At 42.3% G+C, this 16666-nt stretch overlaps 1 protein-coding gene and 1 non-coding gene across 2 annotated transcripts in view; one reads left to right on the forward strand and one right to left on the reverse strand.

Moving 5' to 3' along the window:
• Nucleotides 1-1066: 1066 nt before the first annotated feature.
• AQP9 (aquaporin 9) overlaps nucleotides 1067-16666 on the reverse strand; it is a 45998-nt gene continuing 30398 nt past the window's right edge. Inside the window, exons 3-6 of the mRNA XM_070469227.1 lie at nucleotides 11630-11767; nucleotides 9882-10000; nucleotides 7515-7732; nucleotides 1067-2232 (exon numbers count right to left, since the gene is read on the reverse strand). Coding sequence (XP_070325328.1) covers nucleotides 2058-2232; nucleotides 7515-7732; nucleotides 9882-10000; nucleotides 11630-11767 — 650 coding nt within the window. The 3' untranslated portion in view covers nucleotides 1067-2057. The remainder of the gene's footprint in view (nucleotides 2233-7514; nucleotides 7733-9881; nucleotides 10001-11629; nucleotides 11768-16666) is intronic.
• On the forward strand, nucleotides 11788-11894 carry LOC139035822 (U6 spliceosomal RNA). Its single transcript, XR_011488526.1, has one exon. It is a non-coding gene; the product is annotated as a U6 spliceosomal RNA (small nuclear RNA).

Here is a 16666-nt window from a genome sequence, read left to right on the forward strand (position 1 = left end):
TTTGGTTTTTTTTTTTTTTTTTTTTGGCCAAGAGGCTTGTGGGATCTTAGGTCCCCGATGAGGGATGGAACCCCTACATTGGAGGGCAAAGTCTTAACCACTGGACAGCCAATGAAGTCCTAAGAATCTGTTTTTTAAAGGCAGGTATTTGGCTTACTGACTTCTGAAACATGGATATTCTCTTGGATAAGTACCTGACCCAGGCAAACCCATTTGTAAACTGAAAAAGACAGAGGATTTGAATGCACGCACCTGGAACAAGAGAACTTCTTTTTTCCATAAATAAAAAAACCTTTCTGGGGTTGATTTCCATAAGCGCACATTTTCTCTTCATAATTCCAGTCATTAATCACCAAGCAGTGTTTAATGAGCACCTGTGGGGTCATAGATTCTACTGTCCAACCTGGAAACTCAAATTTGGGGTCACCTCTTGATTTGGGGTAAGAAGTATAATGTACCCACGGGGTCTGGTTCCGACTCATCTGGCATCTCTGTTTTTGACAGAACTGGGATCAAGGCACAAGGACTTCGGTGTCTTCTTTTACGTGCCTGTCTGTTCTTGAATCTAGGGTCTCTCAACCTTCGCACTGAAGACATCTGGCTATGAATGGGTGCTGCAGGCGAGGGCTATCCTGTGTGTGGTAGGAAGTTCAGCAGCATCTCTGACTTCTACCCACTAGATGCCAATAACACTCCTACCCCAGCTGTGACAGCCAAGACTGTCCCCAGATGTGGCCAAATGTCCCCTTGCGGGGGTGATAGGTGAGAGTGAGGAGGAGTAAACTGTCCCCTTCTGAGAGCCACTTCCCTCTAACCCCTGAGGACCCCAAGTCTGAGAATCCTGCCAGGAATTACTTGGTCACCACTAGGCGTGTTTCTCAAGGAAACCCATGTACTTTAACCAAGTCAATGTTCTCAACACTGGCTACACCCATTTAGAATCACCCAAGATGTTTACCAAGTTGTTTTTCTAGAAGTTCCCCAGAGATCTTAATTTGTAGATAGGACAGACAACCTCTAAACTAAGTGTACTTAGCAATCTTATTACTCATAAAAACTCCAAACAAACACGTCACTCCAAATTTATTTCAAATAGGAAATGCCAGTATTTTCAGAGCAAGAAGAAATTCCATCTGTCAGTCTATTACTGTCTATTAAAGGCCCCTGGAGACATTTCACATGTGCTTTTGGTTGTTCTGTTATCATTATAAAACAGTTGAGAAACTGGATGGTCTGGGAATTCTGAGCTTTGTAACCGTTAAAGCGCATCACTTGATGTAGAACAATTTCTCATGCTTGTAATTCACAGAGACTTTTTACCTTTTAATTTTTACACTTTTAATTTTATATTGGAGTATGGTTGATTGACAGTGCAGTGATAGAGTTTTGTTTCAGGTGGACAGCAAAGGGACTCAGCCATACATACACATGTACCCATTCTCCCCCAAACTCCCTCTCATCCAGACTGCCTCATAACATCGAGCAGAGTTCCCTAATTCACTGACTCTTGACTAAAGTGACAGGGAGGAGCCTGACCAAGAGGAAATTCCTGGAATGTACAATGCTGGGATGGTCAGGAAGATCAGGACTTAGCAAGACTAAGCGTGGCCTAGGAAGGGTCACCCTTAGTCACCTCTGATAATGTTCTTCAGCAGATGAAAAATATGGGCTACCTCTTCCTTTTATAGTGTTTCTGGGAATAAAATCAGACGATGGCAGTGTTATAACTTAGGATCCAGAAGAATGTTGCCCAGGCTGTGTACAAATTCTGGAAGCTGCCAATCCTTCTTCTGGTGAGCCAAGAGGGGCTGGTCAAACTTTTTGTGCAGTTCTTAATCTGATATGTGTAGGATGCATTCGATGATGTTCAACTTTCCATGGGACCTTAGGCAATTCAACTTTCCTAAGGTTTTGTTTTCTAATTTGAAAGATGAGCAGCTTGATATTTACCCCAGATGGTCACTAGGAGGATTCAATTAGATAATGTGTGTGAAGATGCTTTGTGAAAGGTAAAGCCCAGTAGGTAGCCAACTGTAAACCCAGACCTGAGCATGCTATTACATGATTGCATTCAGTTCATATTTCTCTGGTTTGTCCTCCGGTTGTTCTGTCTCCAAGTCTGGGGTCAGATCTGGGTGGTGGATTTCAATGAGAAGAAAATAGATGAGGCCTCCAAGAGCAGCACCAACCAAAGGGCCCACTACAGGAATCCACCAGAAGTTATTCCCAACTCTGAAAGCAAACAAAGCAATTAGTGATACATCGCTTGGCCTTCCTTCTGGTATCACTGCTAGTTACTCACTAACCAGCTAGTTGTGCTCCTGCTCATGGCTCCTTTTCAAATCAGCCGGAGCTAAGTAGAATGGCACTCATGGTAGCTTGGTGACCGGTATCCTTTCACTGGCTGGACCCCCTTGAGTTGGATGTGTTGTGCCAGGCTTAAAGGGAGGAGCAGGTTCCCTGCCTGACCTTACTGGTAAGCAAGGTCATTTGCATCCTATGACTGAGGGGATGCCAGAAAAATGTCTGTGTTAATTGCTTAAAGGTACTATTTTGCAGGATACTGATTTCAGTTGACCAATTCCATTGTTCTATTAGTACCTGTGAGAGAAATGTCCCATTTATTTTCTTTTCAGAAAACATAGTCCCTGAACCCATGGCAACAATAGAGGGCATCTAGGGCAAGTTCACCACATTAAATGGACTTCCCTGGTAGCTCAGATGGTAAAGCGTCTGCCTGCAATGTGGGAGACCAGGGTTCGATCCCTGGGCTGGGAAGATCCCCTGGAGAAGGAAATGGCAGCCCACTCCAGTATTCTTGCCTGGAAAGTCCCATGAACTGAGGATCCTGGTAGGCTACAGTCCATGGGGTCGTAAAGAGTCGGACACTACTGAGCGACTTCACTTTTTCACTTCAGGGTAAGTTCAGGTCGATTATTCAGGAGTTGCCTTTCCCTCATACTGAAGTGGCGCATCCTGGGGATTGTGAATGGAAGGGAGATGTGGAGAGATTCCTGGACGTGATTGGTGAATGAGGGCAATCACAAGATAAATAATCAGGAAACATTTGCCAATGAATGAATTAAAAATTCAAAGGTAGATATATGAATTAAATACTAAATATAATTTAATTCCATACTTATATTTTGAGGTCACAGCTTACTCAAATGTATCTTCTGATAAGGATTCCCTCTCCCCTCCAGAAGTTCTCAGTGTCAATACATTATATTGGAGGTACAGTTCTGGGAGAACTCAGGTGTCTCTGTGAATTGTCACCATCTCTTTTGGGGACAGAAAATCCATTTAGATAATTCAGTAGAAAGGACCATGAGTGCTCTGAAGCAGGTAAAACTATACAGTATAGTTGTGTAGTTGTTTAAGGATGTGTGCATTTGAGATGAAACTTTTTAAAAGAAGGATAATTATGAACAAAAAGTTGAGGGTAATGCAGAGGAGACAGAGGAAACGAAAGGAACACAACTCTGCATAGGAATTTCAGTGTTTTATTTGGGGGACATATTCATGGCTGCTATTTACAATTTCATTTTTAATAACTATACATATTTCCATGGAACTGTTTGTGTTGAACTTTTATTAGAAAGAATAATAAAGGAAATATTATAATATTTAATATAATATTTTAATAAAATTACTTTAAAAATAATAAAGGGGGGCCTATTCTAGAATCCATGAGACCTAGTTCTAATCTCAGGAGTGTCCTGGGTTTAGAGCACTTAGTACATTGCTCTGTGCATGTGTGTGTGTGTGTGTGTCTGTGCACGCGTGCTCAGTTGTGTCCAACTCTTTATGACTCTATAGACGGTAGCCGCCAGGCTCCTCTGTCCGTGGGATTCTCTACTCCAGTGGACTGGGCTGCCATTTCCTCCTCCAGAGGATCTTCCCAACCCAAGCATCGAAACCAAGTCTCCCATGTCTCCTGCATTGGCAGACAGGTTCTTTACCACTGAGCCACCTGGGACCTCAGGACTACAGAAGGTCTTTGAGCAAGTCTCCCCATCTCTGAGCTTCACACTTCCATCTATACCGTGGTCCTTTCCACCCGGATCATGCAAGCACTCTCTTAGATCCTGAATCTTAGATCATCAATGCAGGTTCCAGGGAAGAGCACTGAGATTAGGCACCGTGGCCACCAGATGGCACTCTTACTGTGCAGGAAAGAGGACATTGCACTCCACTCTTCTCACAGAACCTTATCCCATGCCTCCAAATTTTCTATGAAAAGAATTTTCTGTGAGAGGCACCTTCTCTTCAGCACATACTGCTGCTGTTTAATCAATCGTGTCCAACTCTGCGACCCCCCTGGGCTATGTCCCACCAGCCTCCTCTGCCCATGGGATTTCCCAGGCAAGAATACTGGAGTGGGTTGCAATTACCTTCTCCAGGGGAGCTTCCTGACCCAGGGATTGAACTCACATCTCCTGCTTGGCAGGTGGATTCTTTACCACTGAGCCACTGGGGAAACTCTCTTCAGCACATGAAGTGAATTTAACCACCTTATTTGGTCCATCACTTCCTTTTTTTTCTAGCACTGATTTGTGGTGAATCTTTCACTGTCATTTAACAGATTAGGGGCTAAGATACCTGCCAGCATGCATGTCCTCCTTTCACTGTCTGGACTCTCTTGAGCTGGATATTTTGTGCTAAGGTCACAAGGCTTAAATGGAGGAGATTTGATGTGGCTTCCTGCCTGGCCTTACAGGTAAACAAGGTTATTGGTGTGCTGTGATTTGGGGGGGATACCATAAAAGTGTGTCAGTTGCATAGCAGGGTACTATCATCAAGGATTCATTTCTCTGGCTTAGTTATTTTAAAAATTAACAACACCCCTGAGATCCTTATCTATTAAGCTATTAACACTTTAATGTGAATTAGTGAAGACCACTTGCTTACACCCTAATGTGTGTGTGTGTTTTAGTCGCTCAGTCATGTCTGACTCTTTGCAACCCCATGGACTGTAGCCCACTAGGCTCCTCTGTCCATGGGATTCTCCAGGCAAGAATACTGGAGTGTGTTCCCATTTCCTTCTCCAGGGCATCCTGCTGACCCAGGGATCAAACCCAGGTCTCCTGCATTGCAGGCAGATTCCTTACCATCTAAGCCACCAGGGAAGCCCAAGAATACTGGAGTGGGTAGCCATTCCTTTCTCCAGGGGATCTTCCCAACCCAGGGATGGAACCTCGGTCTCCCTCATTGCAGGCAGGTTCTTTACTTTTGGAGCCATCAGAGAAGCCCTTTTACATCCTAATACTTAAGGGGAAGCAAGAGTCAGATAGGGTCTGTCTTGCCCTTGTCAGACTCTCGGGAACCTACTTCCCTGTCATCCTCACTTCTTGCCATATAGGGCAAATGAGGGTCTGAGAATAAGGCAGTCTAGGTTTCATCTGAGATCCTGGATGTGGATTCAAACTAGGAAATCTTCTGAGATGCTTGTCTTGGGTGGAAAACCCTGAAAGAATGGAACTCTAGAGACCCTTTGGAATCCTATTACCACTCAGAGGTTTTCTTTTGAACCTTTGGTAGAGGATTATCAGCCAGCCTAGCTATTTCATAACTGGTATCTGCCCCTTCTACTCCTTTTTAATTTCTTTTATATAATAATGTCAGATTAATTTTTGGTAAATTGAAGTCCTAAACACATCAAACTTTTGCCCTAAATCCTTTGCTGCTCCCTGTAATCTATAGAAAAGAGAGCAACAAAAATCCCAGAGTCTTGTTCTAGAAATCTAGTCCTCTATGATCTGAAACAATTGCTCTTCCAAGTTTCTTCATACAGCCTTCCAACTAGACTAGATCATGTGTCATTTTAATATACTGTCTTTAGATACAGATGCCTCTCTGCTTGAAATAGCCTCTCTGTCTCTGATTGAACATGTCCAAATACTATAAAACAACCCTACTTTCACTCCCATAGTTCCTAAATTTGGAGCTGCGAAATCTCTCAACTCCTGGGGTTAGTCATTTGACAGCTTCAACCTGTGTAAGAGCCTATGCTCACCCTCTGAAACAGAACATAAGCAAAGCAGTAAAGGGCATCTTTAGCACTGGGCCTTGAATAAGGGATTAGGAAGCTGCATGGATGAATGAATGCATGCATGAGGGGAAAAATCCTGATCCTAATAAGGGATGCAGTGCTCAGAGTTTGGCATTAGGTGATTTCAACATCACAGATGTGGGCTCCTGCCATATACTCAACAAAGCAAAGAGAACAGGCAAGACCTGTTTTAGAACTACCATCACTCTTAGAGCTTTGGGTGAATCACCAAGCAAGGTTCAAAGCGAGGCCAGATCACTCTGGTGTGTCTTTGTTTTAGGGGTCTGTGTGAAGCTCACAGAGGTGTCTTGGTGGTGAGGTGAGGACAGTGGTCTCCTGGAGTGAACCTCAGGAAATTGGAATTAAAGGAAACTCATGGGTTAATTCTGGTCTTTGGAAATAAGGAGACCTTTAACATATGTTCTCAATGGTCCATTGGAAGAATACAAAGGATCCATCCTAGCTGTGAACATTTTGTTCCACCTTTTCATGTTCTAGTATGGTCTTTCTGGAACAGAGCTCCTCAGCTGTGGTACTCTTAGCATTTTTGGCTGAATAATTCTTAGTTGTGGAGATCTGTCCTGGGTACTGTAAGATGCTTAGCAGTATCCCACATTGGACTCTATCCACTAGATACTGGTGACAAGTTCTGCCCCCACCATGCCCAGCTGTGACAACCCAAAGTGTCACCATGCATTGCCAAACATCCTTGGGGGCAAACTTGCCACTGGCTGAGAACCACTGCTCTAGAAAATTCATTGTATTGTTTGTTCCTTAAAGATAGGGTATGTTGGGGACTTTCCTGGTGGTCCAGTGGTTAAGAATCTGCCTGGTGATGCAGGGGTCTTGTGTTCAATCCCCGGTCAGGGAACTAACATCCCACATGCCATGGAGCAACTATGCCTGCACACCACAACTGGAGAGAGTCTGTGCACTGTAACAAAAGGTTCTGCATGACATGGGGAGAATCCCGTGTGCCGCAACGAAGACCCGACACAACAAAAGAAACAAAAAAGACAAGGAATGATGCTTGATTCTTTTTGTATCCTTCATCTCCTAGAACGTATGTGGCACAGAGCATTTATCCACTCTTTTATTCAATAGCTTTCATTGAGGCTTTCTATGTGCTAGACCCTATTTCAGTCACTGCAGACAGAGCAGTGAAAACACAGTTGAGGTCCCTGTCCTCACAATGCTTACTCCGTAGTGGCTCCAGTGCTGCCAGTAGTGGTGATTAGAATAGTGTCAGTGATTCCTCTCTGTCTCCCTCCCCCTTCTCTCTCTGTCTTTCGCACACACACATCATAAACCACCAGCGATACGTCCCACACTTACGACGAGGGTGCTCTTCCCCTCACCCTCCCATCTGCGCTCTCTCAGATCTCCAGGTCGGAGCCGAGCCTTCCCCATTGAGGCGCAGCAGGAATCTTCCTCCTGCTTCCCCGATCATTTTGTTACTTACGTGAACACCTCAAACCCCCAACCTGCCAAAGCAGTGAAGAGTCTGGGACTCAGGTCTCGAGCCGGGTTCATGGCACAGCCACTGTTCATTCCCAGAGAGGCGGCGATGGTGACAATCAGGAGGCCAATGATCACAGGCTCTAGACCTCTGGGGACTCCCAAGTTTCTTGAGTCAAAAATGGCAAAGATGACAATGAGGAGGAGCGTGGTGGCCACTACCTGGGTAAGGAGAAAATGTACGAGGGGTTCAACTTATATTCTTCCCACTGGCCCACCATGCACCCCCTATTGTTAAAAACCAACCTAGTAAAAAGCAACATACACTGGCTGAGCACCGTGTCAGAGCCTTTTCTTCTCATAGCAGTCCTAGACGTGGGTGCTCACATCTCTCTCCTTTACAGACTGGTTACCTGACCTAGGTGACACAGTCAGTGGCAATCAGCTGTGGATGCAGAGAGTTTAACTCTAGAGACTGTATCTCAACTACACTGACCTGCTAAGCTACTACCAGATAAATAGAGGGCAAGCTGCAGGCTGGAGAAATGAACAAAGGGGCTCATTCAAATTGGTGAGAAAAATGGTGTGAGACGTCAATAGATACATGGGCAAAGGAAATGAAAAGACAGCTCATAAAAGAAAAATAGATTTGAAAAACAAATAAGTGCGGAAAACTGATTGGTAATGAAAAAAATGCAAGCAATACTAAATGTTAGGGAAATGATATCAGTCCTCTCAGGCTTTCCTGGTTGAACTAATCATGTTTTATGCTTTTGAAAGGCAATGTAGCAATGATTTAGCAATATGTATTTTAAAAAGCCCATAAACGTGTGTACTCAATTGGACCCAGTTGGATACTTGAGAACTACACCTTGGAAATAATCTAAAATATGGAAAAATCATAAAATGAGTATGCAAATACATAATTAAGCATTATTTATAGTACTGGAAAACTGGATTCCACATCAACAGGGCAAAAGCAATTGTGTAGTGCCCATTCTATAGTCTATTATACAGCCACTAAAAACAATAAATATGAAATCTGTGTGTACAATGTGATGATTAAATCACACATTAACATGAAATATTTTTCTAGGTTAACATGAAAATGAACAGGTATGTTTTTTTTTTTTAATTAGAAAACAAAAACTATGTGGTAACATTTTTTAAAAAATCAGAGGCTTCCCTCGTGGCTCAGTTGGTAAAGAATTCACCTGCAGTGAAGGAGACCCCGGTTTGATTCCTGGGTCAGGAAGATCCACTGGAGAAGGAAATGACAACCCACTCCTGTACCCTTGCCTTGAGAACCCCCGTGGACAGAGGAGCCTGGCGGGCTACAGTTTATGGGGTCACAAAAGTCAGACACGACTGAGCGAGTAAGCACACACGTGGTAAAATTTTTTTTTTCCACATGTGGTAAAATTTAAAAATACTTATGGCAGGTAAAAAATTATATGTGCACTACATTTTATACTTGAAAATAACATAAAAGACAAGTTGTAAGGGATTATACAAACAATGGTAGCAGGTATTTTGAAGTGGTGTGGTATAGAGGGTGTTTCCCCCAGTCTCTACTTTCTAAAATTTCTAAACTATTATTTGGAAATCGTATTACTATTTTACTTTAACAACGAAATGACAGCCACTATCTACCAGATACTTATTATGTGCCAGGTACTTCATTGCTTTTTCTCATTAGAACCTCACACTAATCTAAGATAAATCCTATTTATTCACAATTTACAGATGAGAAAAGGAGGATTGAAAGAGGTTAAGAAACTTGCCCAAGGGCACAGAGATCCTAAGCAGAAGAATCAGGATGAGACTGAGACAACTGATTTAAGACCAGAATAGTTGTGCTCTTGGCTACATGACAAATGCTTGGATGCCCCTTGTTTAAATGTCAATAAGGAGAGACACTTCTAGCTGCCTGGAGAGTCTAGATAAACCTATACACATGGGGAGACACCAAGGACCCTCAGCTCGCCTACCACACTTCACAGTTCTTGAACTGAGAACAAAACGTCTTTTCTCCAGATCTCTACATTTACATGATGTGAACAAATGAGACAGTTTTGCAAAGCAAACCCCATTTGCCCCTACTGGGGTTGAAATGTCCACTCCTCCACTTTTCTCTGAATTTCAGCTGATGTGAAACAAGTGTACTTTTTAAAGAGGAAGCAGGAAACTCTTAGTGATTCAACTTTGGCAAGTGCAAGAATTTGTCAGCAAAGCTAGGGTTATGCTTAGGGACCTCCAACTTTGGAAACACAGACTTTCCTTTCTGATAGACCTGTAATGTTCCTGTTCCTCCTCCTTATTAGAGTATGTCTTTTCACTGAAGTTGGGTCTTTGTTGCATATACACTTACTTGTTCTGCAAATGCATTCGCCAGAGACAGATACGGAGCTGGGTATGTTGCGAAAATGTGTGCTGTTGCATTTTCTCCCGCGATGAGCAGTTTTCCACCAGCAAAAGACATAAATGCATCTACAGAAGACAGAACTCTGGCATGTTAGTGTCCTTTGGGCAGAAGAGAGGGAGGCCTATGCTGGGTCTTGTGCTGAGCAAGTACAGACAAATAGCCAGGTTCAGTTTGGCAGATCCATATCATTCACCTCTCTTTGTTTCATAGTATGGTAGTTTTAGAGATGCCCAGAGAGCTCCCAGGGTGACGGGTCAGAGAGAGAAAGCCCTGGCTGCCCCGGATGGTTCTCCCCACACTTGAGCCAAATCCTTATTCAGCGGGTCTTGGGAACCAGTTTTCTCTGAGGGGATTGTTGGAATTTGCAAGATTGACTAAAAGCCAAAGTGAAGCTTAGACCTGCTCTAGGCAGAATTCATGATTCCCAGAGGGTTCTCAGTAACCCCTACTACCAGTCCAGCATTTGAGGGCATCAAGTACAGTGAAGATGCTCTTAGAGCAAGAGACACAGCAGACCCTGACATAGCCAGTGTGGTCTAGGTTGTCCCAGACCCCCAGGCCTCTCCTGACCCAGCAGCTGACTCTCCAGGTTTCTGGTCTGATCTCAAGTTCTCCTGCAGTTTTCTTGCACTCTAATTCTTAGGATAGTCTGTGGAAAAAGGTGCCTTTCCACAGGTACCACTATTAGGCTTGGCTCATAAATTCTAGTTTCCTAAGTGTTCCAGCTTGAGAGATATAAGCTATTGAGATTTACTTTGGGTTAGATAGAAGGAACTACTTTAACAGTTGATTTTATGGAACCCCAAGATTTTTTAGTTTGAAGGGGTTCTGAAGGCATCTGGTTCATTCCCTCATTTTCCAGAGGAGGAAACTGAGACCAATAAGGTCAGATGACTTATTGAAGCCACACAGCTACTTACTTAGTTCACATGGAACTAAAATCTGGATCTTCCATCGTCAGAACTTTGATTCCCCCAGGACTGCTGCCAAATGGAAGCCCTGGCTGTTGGGCAAAAGGGAGATGGGGTTCCCTACTCACCCCATTTCTCTGCTGTGTTCCTTCCCTCAAAGGCTTTGCTCCAAATTCCTTCTCTAAATACTTACTCATCATTCCCTTTGCCACTAGCCAATGACTTCTCTCCCAGCCAATTCAGAGAAAGCTATGGAGAAGCCAGTGGCCTGTTGCTGGCTTTGGCATTGTTTACACTGTAGTACTTGTTGAATTCCTTTATGTTCTCCCCTTCATTTAAGTTGTAATCATTTTCACTAACAGGCTTCATGAACGTGCCCTGAGAATAATGTTGGCCCTGTTAATTAGAACTTAGGACCCTTAGAAGGGCTTCCCTGATGGCTCAGATGGCGAAGAATCCACCTGCAATGCAGGAAACCCAGTTTCAGTCCCTGGACTGGGAAGATCCCCTGGAGAAAAGAATGGCAACCCATTCCAGTATTCTTGCCTGGAGAATTCCATGGACAGAGGAGCCTGGCAGGTTACAGTCCATGGGGTCACAAAGAGTTGGACACAACTGAGCAGCCAACACTTTCACTTTCATTCAGGACACTTAGAACTGCCTGTCAAGTGTATGATAGACTGTGTCCTGTTCTTCCTTATCTCACCTCTTCCTGCCAGGTAATCCTAAATTTCAGCTTAGACCCAGCCCTCCCTAATCTCTGGACTCAGGGGCCCTACTCACCATAGTAAATGCCAAAGAGGGTTGCAGCCCCTACAAAGGCTCCCAAGAACTGGGCCCCCACATAAAAGGGGAATTTGAACCACTTCATCCGTCCAAAAAGACACAATGCAAAAGAAACAGCTGGGTTGACGTGGCCACCTGCAAAGAAGACAAGGTGAGTGCTCGCTTCGGCAGCACATATACTAAAATTGGAACGATACAGAGAAGATTAGCATGGCCCCTGCGCAAGGATGACACGCAAATTCGTGAAGCGTTCCATATTTTTAGCAAAAATCAACAAAGCTAAAAGCTGGTTTTTTGAAAAAATAAACAAAATTGACAAACCATTAGCAAGACTCATTAAGAAACAAAGGGAGAAGAACCAAATTAACAAAATTAGAAACGAAAATGGAGAGATCACAACAGACAACACTGAAATACAAAGGATCATAAGAGACTACTACCAGCAGCTCTATGCCAATAAAATGGACAACTTGGAAGAAATGGACAAGTTCTTAGAGAAGTATAACTTTCCAAAACTGAACCAGGAAGAAATAGAAGATCTTAACAAACCCATCACAAGCAAGGAAATCGAAACTGTAATCAGAAATCTTCCAGCAAACAAAAGCCCAGGACCAGATGGCTTCACAGCTGAATTCTACCAAAAATTTAGGGAAGAGCTAACACCTATCTTACTCAAACTCTTCCAGAAAATTGCAGAAGAAGGTAAACTTCCAAACTCATTCTATGAGGCCACCATCACCCTAATTCCAAAACCAGACAAAGATGCCACAAAAAAAGAGAACTACAGGCCAATATCACTGATGAACATAGACGCAAAAATCCTTAACAAAATTCTAGCAAACAGAATCCAACAACATATTAAAAAAATCATACACCATGACCAAGTGGGCTTTATCCCAGGAATGCAAGGATTCTTTAATATCCGCAAATCAAACAATGTAATACACCACATTAACAAATTGAAAGATAAAAACCATATGATTATCTCAATAGATGCAGAAAAAGCCTTTGACAAAATTCAACATCCATTTATGATTAAAACTCTCCAGAAAGCAGGAATAGAAGGAACATACCTCAACATAATAAAAGCTATATATGACAAACCCATAGCAAGCATCACCCTCAATGGTGAAAAATTGAAAGCATTTCCCCTGAAATCAGGAACAAGACAAGGGTGCCCACTCTCACCACTACTATTCAACATAGTTTTGGAAGTGTTGGCCACAGCAATCAGGGCAGAAAAAGAAGTAAAAGGAATCCAGATAGGAAAAGAAGAAGTGAAACTCTCCCTGTTTGCAGATGACATGATCCTCTACATAGAAAACCCTAAAGACTCTACCAGAAAATTACTAGAGCTAATCAATGAATACAGTAAAGTTGCAGGATATAAAATTGACACACAGAAATCTCTTGCATTCCTATACACTAACAATGAGAAAACAGAAAGAGAAATTAAGGAAACGATACCATTCACCATTGCAACAAAAAGAATAAAATACTTAGGAGTATATCTACCTAAAGAAACAAAAGACCTATACATAGAAAACTATAAAACACTGATGAAAGAAATCAAAGAGGACACAAACAGATGGAGAAATATACCGTGTTCATGGATTGGAAGAATCAATATTGTCAAAATGGCTATACTACCCAAAGCAATCTATAGATTCAATGCAATCCCTATCAAGCTACCAACGGTATTTTTCACAGAACTAGAACAAATAATTTCACAATTTGTATGGAAATACAAAACACCTCGAATAGCCAAAGTAACCTTGAGAAAGAAGAATGGAACTGGAGGAATCAATCTGCCTGACTTCAGACTATACTACAAAGCCACAGTCATCAAGACAGTATGGTACTGGCACAAAGACAGAAGTATAGATCAATGGAACAGAATAGAAAGCCCAGAGATAAATCCACGAACCTATGGTCACCTTATCTTCGACAAAGGAGGCAAGGATATACAATGGAAAAAAGACAACCTCTTTAACAAGTGGTGCTGGGAAAACTGGTCAACCACCTGTAAAAGAATGAAACTAGAACACTTTCTAACACCATACACAAAAATAAACTCAAAATGGATTAAAGATCTAAATATAAGACCAGAAACTATCAAACTCCTAGAGGAGAACATAGGCAAAACACTCTCCGACATAAATCACAGCAGGATCCTCTATGACCCACATCCCAGAATTTTAGAAACAAAAGCAAAAATAAACAAATGGGACCTAATGAAACTTAAAAGCTTTTGTACAACAAAGGAAACTATAAGCAAGGTGAAAAGACAGCCCTCAGATTGGGAGAAAATAATAGCAAATGAAGCAACAGACAAAGGATTAATTTCAAAAATATACAAGCAACTCCTCCAGCTCAACTCCAGAAAAATAAATGACCCAATCAAAAAATGGGCCAAAGAACTAAACAGACATTTCTCCAAGGAAGACATACGGATGGCTAAAAAACACATGAAAAGATGCTCAACATCACTCATTATCAGAGAAATGCAAATCAAAACCACAATGAGGTACCATTACACGCCAGTCAGGATGGCTGCTATCCAAAAGTCTACAAGCAATAAATGCTGGAGAGGGTGTGGAGAAAAGGGAACCCTCTTACACTGTTGGTGGGAATGCAAACTAGTACAGCCGCTATGGAAAACAGTGTGGAGATTTCTAAAAAAACTGGAAATAGAACTGCCATATGACCCAGCAATACCACTTCTAGGCATATACACCAAGGAAACCAGATCTGAAAGAGACACGTGCACCCCAATGTTCATCGCAGCACTGTTTATAATTGCCAGGACATGGAAGCAACCTAGATGCCCATCAGCAGATGAATGGATGAGGAAGCTGTGGTACATATACACCATGGAATATTACTCAGCCGTTAAAAAGAATTCATTTGAATCAGTTCTAATGAGATGGGTGAAACTGGAGCCCATTATACAGAGCGAAGTAAGCCAGAAAGATAAAGACCATTACAGTATACTAACACATATATATGGAATTTAGAAAGATGGTAACGCTAACCCTATATGCAAAAAAAGAAAAAGAGACTCAGATGTATAGAACAGACTTGTGGACTCTGTGGGAGAAGGCGAGGGTGGGATGTTTCAAGAGAACAGCATCGAAACATGTATATCTAGGGTGAAACAGATCACCAGCCCAGGTTGGATGCATGAGACAAGTGCTCAGGCCTGGTGCACTGGGAGGACCCAGAGGGATGGGGTGGAGAGGGAGGTGGGAGGGGGGATTGGGATGGGGAATACATGTAAATCCATGGCTAATTCAATGTATGACAAAAACCACTGCAATGCTGTAAAGTAATTAGCCTCCAACTAATAAAAATAAATGGGAAAAAAAATAAAAAAAAAAAAAAAGAAGACAAGGTGATTAAGAAAGTCAGAGGGCAGGCCAGGGAGAACTATTGTGAAGAAAAGCTTGTCTAGGGACTGCAGGCAGAACTCAGTCTTCTAGGTAAGGAATCATATGTGAGGACACGGGGAGGGGGTGTGTGTGAGAGTGGGGAGGAAGAGAGGACTATTAATCCTCATGGCATCATTAGATACTTTTCAGGAACTTTAGCTTTCTCAAAGTGAAATTTATAAAGAAACTTGTACTCAAGTGGCTTATTTTCCATCTCTGTCTATTTATATGTCTATCATTCTGTCCATCTATCATCTCTGTCCACTGGGCTTTCAGTTCAGTTTAGTCACTCAGTCGTGTCTAACTCTTTGCAACCCATTATGGACTGCAGCACACCAGGCCTCCCTGTCCATCACCAACTCCCAGAGCTTGCTCAAACTCATGTCCAGCGAGTCAGTGATGCCATCCAACCATCTCATCCTCTGTCATCCCCTTCTCCTCCTGCCTTCAATCTTTCCCAGCATCAGGGTCTTTTCAAATGAGTCAGTTCTTTGCATCAAGTGGCCAAAGTATTGGAGTTTCAGCTTCAGCATCAATCCTTCCAGTGAATATTCAGGACTGATTTCCTTTAGGATGGACCAATTGGATCTCCTGGCTGTCACTCTCAAGAGTCTTCTCCAACACCACAGTTCAAAAGCATCAATTCTTCAGTGCTCAGTTTTCTTTATAGTCCAACTCTCACATCCATACATGACTACTGGGAAAACCATAGCTTTGACTAGATGGACCTTTGTTGTCAAAGTAATGTCTCTGCTTTTTAATATACTGTCTAGGTTGATCATAGCTTTTTTTCCAAGTGTCTTTCTATTTCATGGCTGCAGTCACCATCTGCAGTGATTTTGGAGCCCAAGAAAATGAAGTCCGTCATTGTTTCCATTGTTACCCCATCTATTTGCCATGAAGTGATGGGACTGGAGGGGCCATGATCTTCGTTTTTTGAATGTTGAGTTTTAAGCCAGCTTTTTCACTTTCTTCTTTCACTTTCATCAAGAGGCCCTTTAGTTCTTCTTTGCCTTCTGCCATAAGGGTGGTGTGTCATCTGCATATCTGAGGTTATTGATATTTCTCCTGGCAATCTTGATTCCAGCTTGTGCTTCATCCAGTCCAGCATGTTGCATGATGTACTCTGCATATAAGTTAAATAAGCAGGGTGACAATATACAGCCTTGACATACTCCTTTCTCAATTTGGAACCAGTCTGCTTTTCCATGTCTGGTTCTAACTGTTGCTTCTTGATCTGCATACAGATTTCTCAGGAGGCAGGTAAGGGGGTCTGGTATTCCCATCTCTTTGAGAATTTTCCACAATTTGTTCTACTGGGCTTTGCCTATCTATAAATCAATAACCCCAAAGAGGTTGATGTAAACTGCTAGCTTCAGTATATTTTAAAATCAATATATTTATATAATATACTTAGAAGATTTAATTCTGTATTAAATTCTACATTAGTATATTAAATATAAATTAGAATATTAAATTCTATATTCATAATTCCTAAATCCATGTCCAGAGGATATAGAAATAATATTAGGACTGAAAAAGAGACATGTCTTTAATGACCCTCCCTTGGTGGGCTGTGCTTCTCACTGAGGTAAGGGGCTCA

This window comes from Odocoileus virginianus, chromosome 6, assembly GCF_023699985.2.
Source record: "Odocoileus virginianus isolate 20LAN1187 ecotype Illinois chromosome 6, Ovbor_1.2, whole genome shotgun sequence".
Classification (NCBI taxonomy): domain Eukaryota; kingdom Metazoa; phylum Chordata; class Mammalia; order Artiodactyla; family Cervidae; genus Odocoileus; species Odocoileus virginianus.